This window comes from Hippopotamus amphibius, chromosome 10, assembly GCF_030028045.1.
Source record: "Hippopotamus amphibius kiboko isolate mHipAmp2 chromosome 10, mHipAmp2.hap2, whole genome shotgun sequence".
Lineage (NCBI taxonomy): Eukaryota > Metazoa > Chordata > Mammalia > Artiodactyla > Hippopotamidae > Hippopotamus > Hippopotamus amphibius.
The window spans coordinates 104,082,365-104,098,178 of record NC_080195.1 but is presented as its reverse complement, the minus strand read 5'-3'; the positions used below and the strand labels follow the sequence as shown (position 1 = coordinate 104,098,178).

General features: G+C 44.2%; 1 protein-coding gene across 9 annotated transcripts in view; it reads left to right on the top strand.

The window, feature by feature from the left end:
- The window catches only part of TIAM1 (TIAM Rac1 associated GEF 1), a 395,420-nt gene that overhangs the window by 327,195 nt on the left and 52,411 nt on the right, over positions 1-15,814 (top strand). For all 9 annotated transcript variants that reach the window (XM_057696187.1, XM_057696186.1, XM_057696184.1 and 6 more), the window contains 2 exons: positions 4,467-4,553; positions 9,884-10,108. In XM_057696187.1, coding sequence (XP_057552170.1) covers positions 4,467-4,553; positions 9,884-10,108 — 312 coding nt within the window. The remainder of the gene's footprint in view (positions 1-4,466; positions 4,554-9,883; positions 10,109-15,814) is intronic.

Genomic DNA, 15,814 nt, shown 5'->3' with positions numbered 1-15,814 from the left:
AGGTGAACTGGTTTTGGGGACTTCCCTGGTGGTCCAGTGGTTAAAACTCTGTGCTTCTACTGCAGGGGGGTGTGGGGTTCAATCCCTGGTTGGAGAACTAAGGTCCCACATGCTGCGCAGCATGGCTGGAAAAAAAAAGATGGACTGGTTTGAGGACTCAGAAATAGACACTGGGCATAAAACCCCTATGTTGTTTCATGCTTTTACATTAAAATGACTGAAGTACTCATAGAACCTGTTTACATTTCTACACTGAAGCTATTACAGGGCATCAGGCATCAACCCAGGAGGTACTGTCAGCCGTGCTTCTCACACGACCTGACATAAAGAAGTAGGTTTGGGTGTTTTGTTTTCATTTATGATCTGTCTGGGAGCACCCCTGCTTTTGTAAACTACAAAACCCCGTGCTTGGAGGTTGTGGCAACGTCAAACAATGAGGTTCTCAGTGCTTAGTCTTGCTCTCTATCCTGACGTTGCTGTCAGTTGTACCCTATGTGTAGTGGCATCTGGACTTCACCTTGGGAAGCCACCACGCATGCCAATAACCTCAGCTAAACCATATTCTCAGTGCCCAGTTCGTGTTGGTAGAAGATGTTCCCACAGAAGTTAGAGTCCCCTAGTCCTAAGAAGGCCTGGTCGTCTCTGATCTTAGACGCTACCAAGGATTCTAAATTCAGCCCATCTCTCTCTGACATTAGCACCTAAGTGCAGCTTCCTGCTATACATCGATTTCAGTATATGTAAGTTACTAGCACATATCAGCACATGCACAAGATGTAACTATAAACCAGATGCTGCTTTCTATTGTAGAATACTTTAGGGAGGAAAATATGACTTAATAATTCCACTGACTAAACTGGAAAGATTTAACACTTGCCTAATTTCTCTCTCTTGCCCCTCCCTCCACCTCAGCCCTCAGGACTCTCTCAGACCTTGTTGTTGAAGTTAGTTCAAATTGTTTTGTAATAGACTAAGCGTGATTCCTTAGGCTGCCTTGAAGTGGAAGAATGCATCATTTCAGCAACTGAGTATTTCTTTTTCTCTGAGGACTCATTAGACTATTAGATTTTTGGTCTTGTGTCCCCTCTGTGTCAGAAGCGTCTATACTTTTCTCACTTTCTCAGTTTCATTGTATCCTGGACTCTGGTTTTGAGTACCCCTATTTGGTTTACTATGTTGTCATGATTTTTTTTTTTGGTCATGAAATTCAGTATGAGGAAACTTCTGGTTATTCAACGTGTGAGTCTGTCTTCTTGGTTTCTTCACCTGGTTTTAATCACTTCCTTCGTTTGCAAGATCATATGCCTCTCATGGTGCCTCCTGGTCTTTGTAACTCTAAGCCTTCTGATGGGGTGGATATATTGGGTTTATGTTGAATAACTCCCTCTGTCTCCTATTGGCAGTCATTTTGGACTGTATTACATTTGTTTGTTGGGAATTAGATTGTTGCTATCCTATTTTAAAAAAAAATTCTGACAAGTGGCTGTCATCAAACAGTCTACAAATAACAAATTTTGGCAAGGATGTGGAGAAAAGGGAACCTTTCTACACTGTTGGTGGGAATGTAAATTAGTGCAACCTCTATGGAAAACAGTATGGAGGTTCCTTAAAAAACTAAAAATGAAACTACCATATGATCCAGCAATCCCACTCCTGGATATATATATATACACGGAAAAAACGAACACTCTAATTCAAAAAGATACATGCACCACGATGTTCATAGCAGCACTATTTACAATAGCCAGGACATGGATACAATGGAATATTATTCAGCCATAAAAAAGAATGAACTATTGCCATTTGCAGCAACATGGATGGACCTAGAGAATGTTATGCTTAGTGAAGGCAGACAGAGAAAGACAAATACTATATGATATCACTTATGTGTGGAATCTAAAAAAAAACAAAAACAAATGGATACATATTTGTTACTGTAGGAGATAGTTATAATCCCTCTTTCCCCCAATGTGCAAATTATTGGCATCTTGAAACCGAGACTGCTCCTTGGGACCCTTGACATCCTTAGTGGTAAGGAAGGAAGGCAGCAAATGAATACCTCAGCCATCTCCACTGACTTTGGTTTAAGGTGACTTGCAGTAGGCTCTCAACACATCACCTCGCCCCACAGAGTATTCATTTTATTTTTAACAGAATAAAATTTGAATTAAAAATATAATTTAAAAATTTGCTTTGAGAATTTTACAAAATGGTAACATTTTAGAAAGGAAATGCCTGTGTTTTAATGAATTCTATTCATCCTTTCCCTGTTGTAGTCCTTGATTCTGTATCTATTCTAACAGATAAAAGAAAAAGAAAAGTCTCTGCTGAAATGCAGATAAATACACCTGTGTTAAGGCTAATGTCATGTAAGTGGCTCGTGTCTAAAATTATTTTTATTTGAGTGGAACTTCCTGAAGAGTAATCTGAAAGAAGTTGCTATAAGAATGGAATTTAAAAGAAGACTTAGAATAAAATAAAACTTTGGAAAGTCCTCGGTGGGTGGGCTTGTGTTGTTCCCTATCCGAGTGAGTTTCAGTGCCCTAGTGGGTGTTGACATTTGGCAGTTTTGCCTACGTGTGTGTATCTATTTCCTGGTCCTGTGAATGATACAAAAAAAAGTGCTCATTATGACACGGCCTGCCAAGTCTCAGTGAATCCCTGGGCCCCAGTCTTTGAATTAGTTATTCTTTTTTGTTGTTAGTTGCCTGTTTGTTTTTTCAGAACCACTGTTTTTTTCCTTTACCTAGGCCTTATTTTTCTCCCAGAGCTGAAATCATGTCATATCTTTACAATTGTTTTAATTTCTATTGCCCTTGTGGGATTATCTGCCAAAGTATTTTATCCTGAGGGAAAGTAGGTGTTGGTTATGGACATTCCATTGATTGATCAGAAAGAGTTTTACATGAGCCTGTCGAGAAACAGTGGTGACCAAGGCCTGTAGCCATAGGATTGGGAGCACTTAGAACCTCAGGACCCTGTTCCTCCTTATTTTCCGAAGGATGTAACAAAGCCCAAGATTAATTAACTAATGGGCTTTAAGCTCTGGAAGTCTAGACAAGTATAAGATAATCTTATGATCAGACCCTAGGAGAAGGTGCAATCCATCAGTTTCAGTATGAAAAAGGATTTGTAAAGTGTGTGACTACTGTTGGCAGAATTTTACTAAATTAAAGCAGTGTCCACACAGCAATATATATGGCTGAACACACACTATACAGTTGTTCTATTGTGACATGTCCTAGGATATAAATTTGCTGAAAAAAAGTCAAGGGGACCCAGATGAGATAAGCTGATTATTTCTGTTTTGTGCTATGGAGGGAACTGTGAAAAAAAGCAAAATTATGGTATTATTAAAAAGGAACGAAACAGTTATTTGTAGTGAGGTGGATGGACTTAGAGTCTGTCATACAGAGTGAAGTAAATCAGAGAGAGAAAAACTAATATCATATGTTAACACATGTATATGAAATCTAGGAGAATGGTACTGATGAACCTAGAGGGAGGGCAGGAATAAAGACGCAGATATAGAGAACAGACTTGACAGGCGGCGGGGAGGCTGGGATGTAATTAGAGAGTAGCATTGGCATATACATACTACCAAATGTAAAATAGACAGCTAGTAGGAAGCTACTGCATAGCACAGGGAGATCAACTTGGTGCTTTGTGATGACCTAGAGGGGTGGGATAGGGAGGGTGAGAGGGAGGGGAGGGACTTCCCTGGTGGCACAGGGGTTAAGAATCCACCTGCCAATGCAGGCAACACGGGTTTGATCCCTGGTCTGGGAAGATCCCGCAAGCCGCGGAGCAGTTGAGCCCATGCGCCGTAACTACTGAGCCTGTGCTCTAGAGCCTGTGAGCTGTAGCTGTTGAGCCCTCGAGTCACAACTACTGAAGCCCACGCGCCTAGAGCCCACGCTCTGCAACAAGAGAAGCCACCACAATGAGAAGCCTGCGCACCGCAATGAAGAGTAGCCCCCAAAAGTCCTCCGTACAGAAACGAAGAACCAAGGCAGTCAATAAATAAATAAATAAATAAATAAATAAATAAATAAATAAACTTACTTTAGAAAAAGAAAGAGGGAGAGGAAATGGGGATATATGTATACATATAGCTAATTCACTTTGTTGTACAGCAGAAATTATTGTAAAGCATTTATACTCCAAGAGAGATGTGTATTAAAAAAAACTATATTTGTTAGCAGCCAAGGTAAAACAAAATCATTTTCGTTCATTTGAGTTGATAGGTAGGTTGTGTGAAGATAGATGTACCTGGTAATATTAATTTTTGCAGTGACTTCTTTTAGAGTGGTCTAAAAATACATTTTTCTGCTTTGTAAAACAGAACAAACACGGGAAAATTATAACCCAAAGCAATGAACATACCTAGTTCACAGCAGATTCTTCCTATTGTTTACTCAGGACTCAGGGGTGTGAGCCTTACCTGCTGTCTCTGTGTTTCCTAGGCTTTTCACTTTCTTCTGTGGAAGAAGATGGTGTTCGAAGGCTGTACGTGAATAGTGTGAAAGAAACTGGCTTAGCTTCCAAGAAAGGTAAGTTACTAAGTGTGTTATCTTGACTTGTCTGTCTTCAGTTCCCTTTTGGGTTTTTCTGGTTGGTGGGTGAGAAAGACATGCCCAAAGGGTTTATCTCTGAAGAGTATTTAAATATTGTCTCATTGAAAACTCTTCTAGGGGATATGGGTATTATTTCCATGAACTCTATTGGGCAAGGAATGTTGCCTTCTTGGATCTTAAATCTGATTCTGAACCCATTTCCATGGGGTTGGTGGGAAATTCCATTTTAATCACAAGTGGTTGTTCTTCCCTACCATCTGGGATGGAATGGAGGACTCAGGGATCTGCTTAGAGCAGATTATTCGGGAAGACCCCTCTGTGCTTTAGTCTACACTGGTTAAAGCTGACATTGGCCCTTGCCTGAGCTTGCAAAGCTCCTTCATGTTCTGTTACTGCCGTTCATGAAGGAATCCTTGTAGAAGTTGAGAACCTAGGGGTTTAGGATCCAGATTTCCCGCCCTCCTTAGAGAGCTGTTCTCTGCTACACACTGCCTGCAGCCCTATGAGGGCTCACAGTGCTGTCTGTCTAGGCTACCTGTGGAACCCCAGCTCTCCATCTTTTTTCTACTCTGAGAAACTCTTTTCAACCTAGATTTTATTTTGCTTCCTATGTTAGTTTCCTAGGGCTGCAGTAATAAATTACCACTAACTGGGTGATTCAAAGCAACAGGAATGTATTCTCACACAGATTAGGAGGCCAGAAGTTTGAAATCAAGGTATACTGTAGGGTCGTTTCCTTCTGGAGCCTCAGCAGGGAGAAGCTGTTCCATGGTTCTTTCCAGATTGTGCTGGCTGCTAGTCGCCTATGACATCCTCGGCTTGTAGCTGCATCACTCTGATTTCTGCCTCTGTCCTCACATGGCCCTCTTCCCTGTGTGTCTCTCTGGCTTTACACGGCCTTCTTATAAGAACACGGGTCACTGGATTCAGGACCCACCCTACTCTGGTATGACTTCATCCTGACTTAATTACATCTGCAAAAACCCTATTTCCAAATAAGGTCATGGTCTGCATGGACATGACTTTTAGGGGGACATTCTTCAAGTCACCATAACTCACTGGAAATGAATTGGGTAGGTAGGTAGGGCTTAAAATCCACTTTCATTTCATTCTTCTTGCTATGGAATTTTTAGCTTCATCCAGGCAGTGGCAAAATAATACCCACTGAATGTACAAGTGCAACATGTCTTGGTCAGTTACCCTTGGAGGTGATGCCTGTATCTGTTCTGCTAGAGGACAGTGGAGCAGCTGGGAACGGATGGAATGCCTGCCTACCTTTCCTACCTCCTGCCATGTTCTGGGGCAGCTTAGTTCTCGTGTTCATGGCTTGCAAGCTCCCTGTACAGCTTACTTTGCTGTCAGCATTGGAGAAGTGCTACCCACAGACTTGACTCTCCACAGAGATGGCAAAGGTGTGCCAATGGGAAATAAAGTCAAATAATTTATCCGTCGCTAACCGCCCTGGACGAGGATTTTCCTTCATTTTCCTTCCATATTTTCAAGACCAAAGGCAGCCCAGAAGCCAGAGTTTGATGCATTCACTAAGCGTATCTCACCTAAGAACAGAGGTGATGGGGGTGTATTCCCCTTTAAACCCAAAGTGATTTTTATCTCTTTCAGCACAGTGAGCATGCTGCTTGGCGTGGTGCGGGGGTGGGGGAATATGCTGCCCTGGTTTTAGTCACATCCTGTTTTAGTCCTTTGAATCCAAGAACCCTGGTGTTAGATAAAAACAAACGGTTGTCTGCCGCAACCCCCTTGCCTCACATAGCACTCTTCTCCACAGATGCAAGAGCGCGGCCCATTTGTCCACCTGGGTGACACACTGTCCCAGTACCCGGCCTGCAGAGGGCTGTGTCGGGAGAGAGATTTGAGGTCTGTAGCCTCACTGTGAAGACCTCCCGATAATGGAGAGCTTCCCTGTGCACCATGCGGCCTCTTGATGGATATCTCTGATTATAAAGCATCCTTCTCCTTCAGCTTCCATGCACCGTTTTGCCTCCTTCTTTATAGCCAGCCATTGGTATCCATGATGTTCATCATGTTATGACTGCTTTGTCTTTTCCACATTTGACACTTCCGGATCCTTCAACAATTCATTGCCCTCTGGATGCTGTCCAGATGCTGGTGTTTCTTAAAATGGAGGACACCAAGGGGCATCTGGTGGCACGCAGCCTAACTAGATCTGAATATTCTGTTTGTGCTCATTGAGGCTGCACTTTATTTCTGTTAGTCACCTTGGGCTTCTGGCCTGTGATGGGCTGATGGTTAATTCTCACATTCCTGCCACCTCCTGCCCACCCTGGCTCTGTTGGATCTCATCTCGGCTATAATTGTAGAATTGACTTTTGGGACCACAGTGTACACTTATTGTACACTTATCTCTGTTCATCATGGGCCTCTTTGGCCCATCGTTGTGCTCTTGGAATCATCTGAGGTGGGACTGGGCATCTTCTTTGCAGTCATCTACGTATCTCCCTAATGGCTCCACAGGACAGAGCCTGGTTGAGAAAGCATGTGCTTTGTTCTTCTAGAGAGTTTGGATCTTTCACAGCTTTTACCATGGGCAGGTGGGGATTGTTTTTGAGTAGGCTCAAAATTTTTATAAAAAGGGGCTTCCCAGGTGGTGCAGTGGTTAAGAATCCTCCTGTCAATGCAGGGGACACGGGTTCGAGCCCTGGCCCAGGAAGATCCCACATGCCGTAGAGCAAACTAAGCCCGTGAGCCACAACTACTGAGCCTGCGCTCTAGAGCCCACATGCCACAACTATTGAGCCCGTGTGTCACAGGTACTGAAGCCTGCGTGCCTAGAGCCCGTGCTCTGCAATAAGAGAAGCCACTGCAATGAGAAGGCCGCACATCCAAAGGAAGAGTAGCCCCTGCTATCCACAACTATAGAAAGTCCATGCAGCAACGAAGACCCAATGCAGCCAAAAAAAAGAAAAAAGAAATAAATGAAATTAATTTTTTTAAAAAAATTAAAAAAAATTTTCCTCTTTCTTGTACCAGATATTAATAATGAGAGTTAATATCGATTGAATGTCTTCAACGTGCCAAATGCTGTGCAAAGAGTTTTATGTGGATGATTTTGTTGAATCTCACTTAATCCATTCTCCTCTTTACACATGAGGGAACGGAGGCAGGGAGAGATTCAGTAACATGCCCACGGGCACAGAGCCGTCCTGTGGTGGGGTTGTGACAGGAGGACCCCGACGAGGTGCTTCATCGCCCACCACTGCTGAGCCCCCTCCTCTCACGTACTGACACTGAGACCCACTCACTCAGGTAGCCCCCGTGTGTGTTTCCTGGGTCTGCCACACCAAGGGAGCGCACATTGGGTGGCTTAAGAAACAGAACTGTATTCTCCCGCAGTTCTGGAGGACAGCACTCCAATCTCAGTCTCTGTCTTCACGTGACTTTCTCCTCTTCTTTCTGGGTCTCTCTTTTGTGTGTCTCTTACAAGGACACTTGTTGGTGAGTTTAGGACCCATCAGATAATTCAGCATGATCTTATCTCAACATCTTTTACTGAATTACAACTGCAAAGGTCCTGTTCCCAAAAAAGGTCCCATTCCCAGGTTCTGGGACATGGACATGTTTTTAGGGGCTGCTGTTCAGCCCCATCAACTACACACTCTTGTTCAACCAGTCATGGCAAACTTAGAAATTCTTTTTTTAATTTTTATTTTTTATTTTTTTAGCTCTTTATTGGAATATAATTGCTTTACACTCTTGTACCAGCTTTTGAGGTACACCAAAGTGAATCAGCTGTATTTATACACATATCTCCATATTCCCTCCCTCCCGCGACTCCCCTCACCCTCCCCATCCCGGCCCTCTAAGGCATCACCCATCATCAAGTTGATCTCCCTTTGTTAAACTTAGAAATTCTTAAAAAAAAAAAAAAAAAAAAAAAAAAAGGCCTGAACAAGATGTTTTTAGTTTTTAAGTCTTCTTTTTCTCCTTATATTACCTCCTCTAATATCCAACCAAAAGAGTTGTCTTCAAGAGATGACTTAAAAAACAATAACTGTCTTTCGCATGTGGAAATTTTGTATTTTCAATTCAAACGCTGTGATGCCAGGATCTTTCACCTAAAGATGGAATGGTTAGTCTCCCAGAATGCTGCCTCTGACATGGAGAAAAACCTTCTCGTTTTTCTCCCATTGGCTCCTCACCCATGAGGAGTATTTGGAGTAAACTCCATGAGGAGTTTCTTGGAGTATTTGACGATAGAAAATTGATTTCAAGTATTTTGGAAACCTGAGTAAAGCCGGCCAAGGGGTGTGACCCAGTGAAGTTGGAAAGTGAGGACTTCCCTGCAGAATCAGAGTGCGATGTGCAGGTGCCTGTGGCGTGGCCTGGCTTCATGCTTGCAGTTCATCCTGTATCACTGCCCTTCAGTCACTCCCTTCTACAAGGTTGTGTTTCCACATTAGTCTAGAAAATAAGAATCAGACTTCTTCTTCTTAGCTGAAAGGAAATCTGATTTCCTCTCCTGTTCTTCCCTCACCTCTCCCTTTCTCAAACTCTTAGAGTGTTCTTTTAATGTCAAGTGGATCTGCCCCGGGTCAGTCAGAAGTTCTTGTTCTCCTAGGTTGGGCTGGTTCACGGCAGCTCCCCTGGGTCCCAAGCTTTGGCAACTCCCCAGCATGCTTTTTTGCAAAAGTAGCAGAACCTTTGGGGACCTTCCAAAGGCCATTCACCCCAAAGTCCTGATGTAGTTTAAAATAAAAGTTTGGGGGGGGGGGCAAATATGATTGCATTTGGTTCTGTAAACTATCGTCTCTAAATGTGTTTGGAATGAGATGATCTTCAGTGGTTGTAGCCGAGGAGACGCCTACATTTTGTTTCCATAGAAATGGTTTCTAGACTTTAGCTGACTGTGCACACGTGTTCACTGTAGCACAAGCATGTACAAGACGTAGGAATTGCTGCAGTCAGGGAGAATTTCCATCTTTTCCCCTCAAAATGATAGGACAATAGCCAGAATCAGCATTTGCGAGGAGAGATTGGCAGATGCTTAGAGATGCAGATTCAAGAAGGAGTGAATTTGTTTAGTTGGTGTATTCAGGACAGGATGGACATGCTGTGACATCCCAGCCTAGAACCTTCCAAAACCGAAGCCCACGTGACCACCTGATGATCCCCTTTGAGCACGGCAGCCGGTTTGCAGCAGTACCTATGACAAGAGAGCTCGGCGTGCCCTTTAGAAGCAGGGCTTCTAAGATGCTGTGATCTGATTTGATGCTGCCACTGCTTTTATGTGTGTGTGAAATTAAACATTTTCCATCTTGCGTTGGCAGGCCTGAAAGCGGGAGACGAGATTCTCGAGATCAATAATCGTGCTGCCGGCACCCTGAACTCATCTGTGCTCAAAGATTTCCTCACTCAGCCGTCCCTGGGCCTCCTGGTGAGGACCTACCCCGAGCTGGAGGGAGGAGCAGAGCTGCTGGGGAGTCCGCCCCACCGACTGGACGGCCCCACCGACCTCAGCGAGAGCCCCCTTGCCTTTCTCACCAGCAACACAGGTATGGCTGTGCACCGGGCTCTGCCTCGGAGGCTGCCCATGTGGCTTGAGTATTTCTATGGATTTTCTATGTCTGGTAGGTCATATTTCTGTGGATTTTCTATGTCTGGTAGGTCGTATAAGATGTGTGAGTAAGATGAGTGGATTACTGAGCTTCTTGTTGAAATTTCAAAGGGGCTGGGGACTTCTGTGCTGGTGGAATTGCTGTTTGGCTGCAATGGAAAGCTTCATGCTCTGCTGTTTGTCATTTGGGAGAAAGAGAAATGGGCAGAGGCCACTGTCTCTTGGCTATGGACAGAGAATTGGAGACAGAGAAGTACCAGGAGTCACTTAAGATGCTGGGGCTCGTGGTCCCACCCCTGTCTTCCACAGCACCATCCCCCAAACTGCCCAGCGCTGCTTTTCCTTCTGTGGAAGAGGAGGATGTGGGGTGAGATGCCCAGAGTGGAAATATGCCCAGAGCTGGTGTTTGGTCTGCTTTTCTCTTGGGCTTTTCCAACCTAGAGTCTGGACGTGAGCCCGTCGGCAGAACCCCCTGCCCTGCCCCATTTGCTGCTTTTCCTGTTTATACCTTTCCTCCCACTCCCTCTGGCAACCTTATGCTCATTCGAAAAGGAGCAGCTTGAATGCTACCTGCGCAGGGAAGCTTTCCTGGAACCCCACTGAGCTCCGTGCTGTAGGTCCCCAGGACCCTGCAAAGAGATCTTTCACATGGGCCCCGCTCCTGTTATACTCTTCTTACTTGCTTGTGTCTCTCTCCTGAGTTTGCTACGTAGGCACCCATTCTTGGTCAGCGGGAGAATCAGGGAACGAGCCCAACGGTGAATCGATGACTGCCGTCACTTATCTCACCACGACCTGGTTCTGGAGTTGGGGTTGATTTAATAAGCTGGGGGTTGGGGATGTATTTTCTTTTTAAAACTTGGCTTAAAAAAAATCTTCAGTTTCCACTTGAGTGTAGGTACTTTGAGTATTCTTGTTTTTCAAAGTCCCTTCTGAAGCTTGGCTTAATAAGAATAGGTCTCAAGCAGATGCCTTGTGACAGTGCATCCTTCTGTTTGGTGGTTCCCTGGGAAAAGTTGACAAGTTGAGGCTTGGGAGAATCAGTCACACTTAGTTAGTATTGACTTTTGACTCATTTTGTTATTGCAGTATCCACATGCCAATCACATCTTTAGAAAAGGACACCAGGGAGCTATGTACCATTTTTTTTTCCCATTTATTTTTTATTGAAGTATAGTTGAATTACAATGTTGTTTTAATTACTGCTGTATAGCAAAGTGACAGTTACACACATATATATGTATATATACATATCTATATTCTTTTTTATATTCTTTTCCATTATGGTTTATCACAGGATATTGAATATAGTTCCCTGTGCTTTACAGTAGGACCTTGTCGTTTACCCATTCTACATATATCAGTTTGCATCTGCTAACCTCAAACTCCCACTCCTACCCTCTCCACCCCCCACCCCCCTTGGCAACCAGCAGTCTGTTCTCTGTGTCCCTGATTTTGTTCCTGTCTCATAGATAGGTTCGTTTATGTCATATTTTAGATTCCACGGATAAATGATATGATATGGTGTTTGTCTTTCTCTTTCTGACCAGGGAGCTGTGTACCCTTAATGATAGGGAAGGAATACCGTGAAGGCTGTTCTTTTATGTGACCACAAGATGGCAGGCTCGATCCCATAAAACTCCTTTCACAGTGGTTTCTGTAAAATGACTTTGAGTGAGGCGTGTTGTGTTGGATTAATTAGGTTATTGAAAGGATTTTATAAGGTCTGGATGCACATAACAGACAACAATTTGTGCTCAACCTTTTTTGGATTTTTTTTTTCCCTGTCTGAGCCCTTCCTGTGGGTTACGCATGTAAAGTAGGGGTTGGCAAACTGAGACCCACCAGCCAAATCCAGCCCATGGCCTGTTTTTGTAAATAAAGTTTTATTGGAACACAGTCATGCTCATTCATTGATGTCTTGCCTCTAGGTGCTTTCCCATTGCGATGGCAGAGTTGAGTAGTTATACAGACGCCTGATATAAAGTGTGATTGAAATTGCTCATGATTTGTTCCCTGGAAGTCAATTACTGTTTTGTTTTGTTTTTTAAATAAGTTTTTGTTTATTTATTTATGGCTGCGTTGGCTGCTATGGGCGGGCTTTCTCTAGTTGTGGCGAGCAGGGGCTTCTCTTTGTTGTGGTTCGAGGGCTTCTCATTACGGTGGAGCACAGGCTCTAGGTGTGTGGGCATCAGTAGTTGTAGCATGGGGGCTCAGTAGTTGTGGCTTGCGGGCTCTAGAGCACAGGCTCGGTAGTTGTGGGGCACGGGCTTAGTAGTTGTGGGGCACGGGCTTAGTTGCTCCGCGGCATGTGGGATCTTCCCGGACCAGGGCTCGAACCCGTGTTCCCTGCATTAGCAGGCGAATTCTTAACCTCTGCACCACCAGGGAAGCCTCCAAGTCAATTACTGTTTTGGTATATTTCTTTCTTTTGAAAAAAGATTTGTGTGTGTGTGTGCACGCACACAGTTTGCAAAGTTTTAAGAATTTTTTTTAAATTTGTTTTTAATTTAAAAATGTGTTTGTATGTAAGTGTCTGTTTTGGGAATACTTGAGTATATTCTGTACTATACTATAGAGCTGGATTATTTCCTGAACCCTTTTTTATGCAGAGGTTTATTTCCTCGGTATAGAAGCATCACTACCTAGTGGCTGAGGATATTTGAGTATATGCAGCCCTATCCTCTCAGCTGCTGACCTTACATCCTCCTTCAGACCAGACACCTTTGAAATCTGCGTGCTAAATCCACTGAACCTACAGTCATTTAAAACACATTACAACTTTTATTTTGGATTCATCCCTAGATTTACTTGTTTGTCTGTCTCCAGGTCATAACTTGGAACTGACATTTCTTAAGTATTTACTGTGTGCCAAGCATTGAGCTGGATGCTGAAAGTTACAGTGATGACTATGTGATTCTGTCGTTATACTTGATATTTTAGTGTAGTCCTTTGTGTTTTAATTGCTTCACCTTTTGATATTCTGCAGTGATCAGAAATCCTTCAGAACCAAGTGTGCTTGGTCAAGTTAGATCATCAGCCTGGTTCAAGAACACAGCATGAGAGTAAAGTCACAGTGTGGGTTTTCTGGAAGTTTTCTAAGTTGGTTTCAATATGAATAAGTTCCAGAAGAATTCTCATGTGCTCTCGGTAGCGGCAGCCCCATCAGATTGGCTGGAGGGAAGCAGTCACTCAGGCTCCCCACCTGGACCTCAGCCTGTCTGTCTTCTGATTGCTGCCACTTCCTAGTCCCATTTAACAGTGAAAGATAAAAGAGGGGGCAAGTAAACAGGATAAAGTAACCTGAAAGATGCTTCCATAGTGAGGCAGAGATAAAGCAGTGTCCACAGACAGCTGCAGTGACAATGGAAAACAACTGAGAAAATGTGTACAGTGAGCAGGCTGGACTATAGCCTTCATCTAACTATAAAAGTAGCTAAAAATAAGAAGCATCCTGAGGCACTGGATTTGAAGTTGGATGCAGGGACCCTCTTTGGGTGCAGTCATAATGGATGTGAAGCAACCGTGATGGAGGGCCAGGCCATGTCCACAAGCACCCTGGCTAGTGCCCGCCTGCAGGAGGCTGGCTCTGTGACTCGCCCCACCTTACAAGTCCAAGTATGCAAGCTTGGCCCTGATGGTGCCCTGAGAATTCTGACTGAAGTATGTGATGAGCTTTCAGGGCTGGGTTATTTCTGAAGCCTTTTTTATGGAGAAGTTGGTTTCCTCGATGTAGAAGCACCACTGCCTAGTGGCTAAGGGTAGGCTGTGCAACCAGATTCCTTGGGGATGAGTCCCGTCTTTATGTTTATTAGCTTCATAACTTGGAACAGATGACGCTTAATCTCTCTGTGCCCCGTGTGCTCGTGTATAAAATGGGGATCATATCACATCACTATCAAACGAGTCATGTAAGGAATGACTGAGTGATAAAAGTGAAGTGTTTAGAATACGTTCTAAGAGGTACTCAGCTGTTATGCATTCCAAGCACAGCCTCTTGTGGGGCCAGAAAGATTCTCTAGCTTGTAACTGGAGGCTGCTCAGTTTTGATCTCCTCACTGCCCTCTCTTCCACTTCCGTCTGCACCAGGTGAATGGTGTGATAACTAGGTTTATGAAGTACACTTAAAGCAGTTTCCTTCCCCAGGTGGAAAGAAGTGGATTCTGCATTCTAGAAGGCTGAGACCCCTGCACCCCTTTTCAGAGATTCCCTTGGTCTGGGGTGTGCACGTGTTGGGGTGGGTGGTTGCTTAGAAATCCTTAGGTGATGCTAACGTGCAACTAAGACTGGAGGCGACGCCCTTAGGTTGCCGACTGTTCTTGGTTATAAATCGTCTTTTTTCATCTGGGTGGAATAGTAAGATGATTGGAATGTTATGGTCCCATGCAAACCATCTTCAGGGGTGTCTGTGGATAACATTCTGTGGTCTGCTTCATTAAGATTTTTGCGTTGACAGCCGGTTACGTGATCTTTATCCTCCTGTTCCTCAGTATAGGAAGGACACGTGGTGACTGGGTTGCCGTGTTTGCTTGGAAAGCCAGGGACTGGAGAGCAGATTCCATCTTAAGTGCTCCCTCTAAGACTCAGTCTCCATTCTTGGCCAATGGCCATCGATGTGTGTCCTATTTGAAATCTTCCTGGGCTATTCTTCATCTTTTTTTTTTTTCCCCAAAAGTTTAGATACATACCAATAAGAAAATGGGGGAAGGAGATCCAGATAAAAAGCTAGTTCTTTCAGTGCTGTTATTTTGAAAGAGCCTTGAAGTGAAGAGGAAGCTGGCACAAGAAGTTGCAAAACTCTGCTTCTGTGAGCTTTCCAAAAAGCCTCTCTAATGTTCCTGTGTGATTTATTTTGAATACTGATCTCATCTGGTGCTGCTGCCATTTGGGGCCATTTGGATAATTCTTTTTTGTGGGGGGCTGTCCTGTGCCTGCATGGTAGCAGTATTGCTATAAACCACTCTCAGCTAGTCGCAGTAACCCCCCCCCCCCCAAATTGTGTCAATCAAAAATAATCTTCAGACATTGCTAAATGTCCCCCCAGGGGCAACATCTCTCCAGTTGAGACCACTGGCCTGGCTGATTAGAATGTATATACCTCCACTCCCCAGTTAGGAAATATTACAGTGAACATCAACACAGGAAAGCAAATCTAGATCTAAAATAATTTTAAAAATGAGTTTTAGAAAACAAAAGCCCTGGGGTTCCCTGGTGGCGCAATGGTTAAGAATCTGCCTGCCAGTTCAGGGGACACGGGTTCAATCCCTGCTCCAGGAAGATCCCACTTGCCACAGAGCAACTAAGCCCATGTGCCACAACTACTGAGCCTCTGCTCTAGAGCCTTTGAGCCACAACTACTGAGCCCACATGCCTATAGCCCGTGATCCACAACAAGAGAAGCCACCACCTTCCAAGGTGGCTCAGTGGTTAAGAATCCGCCTGCCAATGCAGGCAACAGGGGTTCGATCCCTGCTCCAGGAAGATCCCACGTGCCGCGGAGCAAATAAGCCTGTGCGCCACAACTGTTGAGCCCATGTGCTGCAACTACTGAAGCCTACATGCCTAGAGCCCGTGCTCTGCAACAAAGAGTAGCCCCCACTCACCGCAACTAAGGAAAGCCTGTGAACAGCAAAAAAGACCCAAC